Here is a 5,916-nt window from a genome sequence, read left to right as displayed (position 1 = left end):
CAACTACAAAGTTTTCACATAGGGACCTCCAAACACACCACACCCCTCCCCTCCCCCTCCCCCTCCCCCTCCCCCTCCCCCTCCCTGTCCCGCCCCCCTTTCCCTTTCAAGCCACCTCAAGGTATAGTTTGTGATGTGAACTAATGCCTAGGCTGAGAATGTCGAATGACCATACAATGTGAAAGTGGAGAGATGAGTAGTGAGTATATGATTAGAGAAGGATAAACATCTTAGATGAGATGCTTTTGTTAAAGAGAAAAAGGAACGTCTTACTCATATGTATCATTATGGGAGTAACGTACCATCTACGAAGACAATCATTCAATGTGGCCACCAACATTTGATTAACCATTGCTATGAATTTGGTTGTGAGTTCCACTCAAGTATATTTGTGGGTCAACAAACAATTGAAGTTGCTAGATTGAAAACGATAAAAGGGTTGGACAGAGATTACAACATGTTTTATAAGTGAAAGCTTTGGCATTATTAAATTTTTTCCAAGGGTGTACACTTCCAAAAACGACATTTGAATGACCAATGCTGAGAATTTGTGAATTGCACTCAAGTATATTATATTTGTAATGTGAACAAAACAATTGAAGTTGCTAGATTGAAAATGCTAAAAGGGTTGTACTACAGAGATTACAACATGTTTTATAGGTGAACGCTTTGATTTTTTCCAAGGGTGGACACTTCCAAACACGACATATGATTTGGTGGCAGATTACAACATGTTTTATAAGTGAAAGCTTTTTATCTATTATTTAATTTTTCCAAGGGTAGACACTTCCAAAAACGACATATGATTTGTTGGCAGAAGAGGCTAGGTGTGCATTTGTGAGGCTCAGAGCGAGGGTAGCCACACTTGCATATATCAATCTTTCAATGGTGTGCTTTTCATATCATAAGCTCTCTACCAGACCCCTTGACATATGGATTATTTTTAATTAGTTGCCTTTTGGTAGGATGTGGACAAGCCTTTTTTTCTAAAATCTCTAGGGCTTAGTGAGGAAGAGTAGCATCAATCGATTGATCTCTTTGGGCTTCACTACGGCCGGCATGTGCCCCACTCCTTTGATTGTTGCCAACTCAGCCTTGTCTCCTAGGAAGCTGCCACCCCATTTGCCATGTCAAGCACATGTGGAAAAAATTAAAAATTTAAAAATTTGAGCATTTCTTTTATTTTTGCAAAAACTTGTAATGGTGGGATAGATAATATACTTACTCTCTCAGCTGGTATGCTAGCTTAATATTGAAAATTTGATCCTCTTCCCCCCATATGATGAGAACGTTCTGGGTGCATTAGGCACGTGCCAATCAAGGATTAGAATTAATGACAATATGTACGAACTTAATCCATCTTATTTGAGCGCATGCGCTAGCTTGACGTAGGAGCTTAATTATAGGAGAAATTTGGGTTTATCAGGAACTTAATCGATCACATTTGAGAGCATGCGCTACCTAGCTTTGTTAAGGAGCTTGATTACCAAGAATTGAGGTTAATTATCAAAGAAAATTAAGGTTAATTTGAGCTTACTTGCATGCATTTTGGCAGGAAAATTTGCGAAGTAAAACCAAGGATTAGAAGTAATCACAATTACGAAATGAATCGATCTAATTTGAGAGCATGCGCTAGGAGCTTAATTATAGGAGAAAATTGGGTTTAATCAAAGTGTTCAATTGCATCGAATCGCATGCGTTAGGCGGGTATTAGAAGTAATAATCATTAGGAACTTAATCGATCACATTGGAGAGCATGCGCTACTAGCTTTGTAAGGAGCTTAATTACAAAGTCGAATTGAGGTTAATTATCAAAGAAAATCAAGATTAATTATGGAAGAGAATGGAGCTTAATTGCATGAATTTGGCAGCCAGTTCAAACCTGTTCAATGGTGGGCAATGGTGGGGCGTTCTCTTTTCCAAGAACTACACCTTCCAAAAGCTCTAATCTGCCTTGCCGGTCACCACTCATGGACTGAAATAAACGCAAATCCCCGGAGAGTAAAGCTTAGAGTAAGGTACCGAAATTCTAATGATAAACTCGGATTTGATTAATATAGTAGCTCTAACATTACCCTAATTCAGTCACAATTATGTATTGATTAAGAATAAACTTGGATTTGATTGATATAATTAGCTTACCTCGAAAATATCTCTGTACACAAAAGTGGGTAGCCATGGCAAACTGTTGAAGGTGAATTTGAGGCCTTTTCTGAAGTCGGCAACAGTTTGAGGGACAAGCATCTCATGTATGTTGGTGGATCCAAATTCAGCAAGCAATTGGTCATTGCTGTGCGGGTCCATCATAATACCCGAGCTCACAATTACCACCTTCCTCACAAAGCTAGGGTAAAGGTGAGCCATGCGGTAGGCCACAAAGCCTCCATAGCTGTGCCCGCCCACCATAGCTTCCTTCAAACCCACCTTCTTCATAGCCTCGTACATGCACTCTGCTTGGAAAAACTCCGACCTCTGCTTGTTGCTCGTTGTGGATTCTCCAAAGAAGAGCAAATCAGGCAAATAGAGAGAGAAATGCTTTGATAAACTGGCCACTTGATACTCCCAAGCTATGGTTCCGTCTGCTCCAAAGCCATGGAGGAGCAACAAGGCCGGCTTACCAGAGGGCGGCTCAACACGACCACTACCGCCATCGATTGCAGGGGTCCAACAGTGGATTGTTGAGCCATTCTCTAGCTCTATCAAACGAGATTGCAAGCCATGAGATCTCAAAAACCATCGGCTGTGTTTGAGTTTAAGGCCAACAAGGCTAAACGCGCCCATAATCTGGTGATAATACAGACGGAAGCACAGAAATTGTGACGATTAATGAGCAGGAAATGTGAAGCTTTTGATCAAGTTGAGAAGTTGGGGACGTGCAGGTTTCGTATATCTTGCGTCTGTTGTGCGTGGGAGTTGGCATGGATCTATCATGATGGGTCAAAAACTCCATTCTCGGTTGGGTCTTCGTCATCACCCCCAACCAATTAGGGACTCTTTTTTTTTTTTTTTGCTTCGTTTTTTAACCTATCTTTAAACACGTGAAAAAGAAGGCTTCACACCTAAATTCACGACTTTTACCACCACTAAGACTTGTTTAGTGTCCTCCTCACCAAACCAGATTATGGCATGCATTTCAACCTCATGCATGTGCCCAATGCCTTTCACAAAAAGGCCCCTTTCACTTCACATGAAAGCAAAAGCATCCCAATGATGTAAAATTTTTTTAAATAAAAAAACTAGGAAATAAGAAGAAAACATTGGAAATATAATGTTCACAAACAAAATCTACTTTTGCATTGGAAATAAGAAGAAAGCATTGCCCACTGCATTCTATCATTACTCATACTACATCAACTTTATGTAGTATATGGAGTAGAGCTCTCTAGTCTATTTTATGATAATTACTGTCAACAAGTATGCATGTCAAAAAATGGAAATCTTCTAGAAGAAGAATGCCATTTTTCACTGGGCAATTCCTACTTGGAAATCCACTAAGATACATAGTTTTTAGTGGGTGAGTTGTGTTGGGCAAGTCCCATAGTACCTAGACTCCTCACAAGGGAGTACTTGGTCTCTGTTATGCCTAGAAGTGGATCTAATTCCCCTAGGGGCAATGCCTCAAGGTGCGTAGTGAAACCACTCTCGGTTTACGAGATCGACAGAGTTAATTGCAAAAGTGTTTCTCTATTCAAATCTAAGGGCAACACCCTAAAGCTATGCTCGAAAATTAAAATCTACAAGAAAACGTGATGATGGTAGTATAGAACTAAACACCATGCCGACTTTATTGAAAACAATTTCATAAAAATTAATGCTTTTTCTCAAGCTAAAGTTACTTGTAGAAAAACTTTAATAATGATGTCATCATAAGGTACTAACTTCCTAAATAAGCTTTCTTAGCCTTTCAAAGCATATGTGGATCAAGGTGGGTCAATAGAAACAAAATATATTTAAAAATTACCATTAATTGCATGAAAGAATGGACAAGACGAAATGGAGTTCACTAGAAGTGGGGGCCGTCAAAAGTTAAAATGGGCTTGATGAATCACAATAACATCCACCAAAATCAAAGTCGAGCCTTGGAGCCCCATAAACTTATTAGTAGCTCAAGGCTACTATGAAGGGAACCCTGACATCTAGGTCCCAAAGCAAAAGGTACTACCCTCATCCCAAGCCTCAAAGCCAAAACCAAAAACATCCACACTTTAATCTTTTGATCACCCACACTTGAAAAAGAAGGCTTCACACCTACATGCACAACTAACCACTGCTAAGACTCGTTTAGTGTCCTCCTCAAAAACCAGATTATGGAGAGGAGTGGACATGCGTTTCAATCTCGTGTGGCCATACATTTCAACCTCATGCGTGTGCCTAATACCTTTCACAAAAAGGTCCCTTTCACTTCACATGAAAGCAAAAGCATCCCAATATTAAACATGATGTAAAATTTTACTTTTATATTGAAAATACAAAAAAAACATTGGAAATATAATGTACACAAATAAAATCTAGTTTTGCATTGGAAATAAGAAGAAAGCATTGCCCACTTGCATTCTATCGTGATTCGTACTACATCGACTGGATGTAGTACATAGAGTAGCTCTAGTCTAATTTATGAAAATTACTTTCAACAAGTATGCATGTTAAGAAATGGAATTCTTCTAGAAGAAGAATGCCACTTTTTAGTGGTGCCCAATATGGGTATAGCAATTCCTACTTGGAAATCCGTTGTAGATACATAGTTTTTAATGGGTGAGTTGTGTTGGGCAAGTCCCACAATACCTAGACTCCTCACAAGGGATTACTTGGTCTCGCTATTGTGCCCATAAGTGAAACGGGTCCCCAAAGGCAATGCTTTAATGTGGTTGGTAAAACCACTCTCAATTTACGAGATTGACGAAGCTAATTGCAGAAGGATTTCTTTATTCAAATCTAAGGGTAGCACTATGAAGCCATGCACTCGAAAAATAAAATCTAGAAGAAAACGTGATGATGGTAGTATAGAACTAAGCACCGTGCTTACTTTATTGAAAATGATTTCATAAAAAAATATTGCTTTTTCTCACGCTTAAGTTGCTTGTAGACAAAGAATGATATCATCATAAGTTATTAACTTCATGAAGAAGCTTTCTTATCCTTTAAAAGCATATGTGGATCAAGGTGGGTCGATAGAAAAGGAATATATTGAAAAGTTACCACTAATTGCATGAAAGAATGGAAAAGACAAAATGGAGTTCACTAGAGGTGGGGGTCAATAAAATTTAAAACGGGCTTGATGAATCACAATAACATCCACCAAAATCAAAGTAAGTTGAGTCCTAGAGCCCCATAAATTTGTTAGTAGCTCAAGACTACTCTGAAGGGAACCCTCACAAATCTAGGTCCCAAAGAAAAAGGTACTACCCTCATCCAAAGCCTCAAAGCCAAAACCAAAAACTCCAATCATCAAATCCAAGATGGAGTGGAGACCAAAGGACACCATCCTCAAAGACAACACACATATGGAGAGCAGTAGCTATTGCTCCTACTAAGCCTCAAGAGATAACACCATCCCTATATAGGAGTCAAAAGGTTCCAAGCAAGGTAAAGCTAACACCATCTCTATACAGGAGTCGAAAGGTTCCAAGCAAGGTAAAGCAATACTAAGTTCTAGTGGGGAGGTAACCCATTTCCATTGCTCACAATGTGGAACCACCTGTGGTGCCAAATCATAGCAAAGAGTGACCCAAAACCCATCTCATCAGCACCATCCACCTCCTCCAAAAGGTATAAATGGACCACTAAGGTCTCACACCTCAAGTGCCCCCAAGTGTCATGTTGTAATACCAACTTGCCAACAACGTAATACCAATTTGCTAGCTGGAATGCCAAAGCCTAATCAAGTGCACCAATAGTTTTCACTCTTGCTCAATGAGC

At 39.4% G+C, this 5,916-nt stretch overlaps 1 protein-coding gene across 1 annotated transcript; it reads right to left on the bottom strand.

The window, feature by feature from the left end:
- Positions 1–547: 547 nt before the first annotated feature.
- On the bottom strand, positions 548–2,916 carry LOC147613954 (uncharacterized). Its single transcript, XM_086781941.1, has 4 exons — positions 2,143–2,916; positions 1,883–1,975; positions 1,226–1,293; positions 548–1,110 (listed from the first exon to the last, which is right to left on the bottom strand). Exons 1-4 carry the CDS (start codon positions 2,779–2,781, stop codon positions 996–998), a joined length of 915 nt encoding a protein of 304 aa, XP_086638067.1. The 5' UTR covers positions 2,782–2,916; the 3' UTR covers positions 548–995.
- Positions 2,917–5,916: the final 3,000 nt, after the last annotated feature.

This window comes from Cibotium barometz, chromosome 43, assembly GCF_041138505.1.
Source record: "Cibotium barometz isolate CiBa-2024 chromosome 43, ASM4113850v1, whole genome shotgun sequence".
Lineage (NCBI taxonomy): Eukaryota > Viridiplantae > Streptophyta > Polypodiopsida > Cyatheales > Cibotiaceae > Cibotium > Cibotium barometz.
Note: the sequence above shows the minus strand (reverse complement) of the source record. Positions and strands in the feature narration are given on the sequence as shown.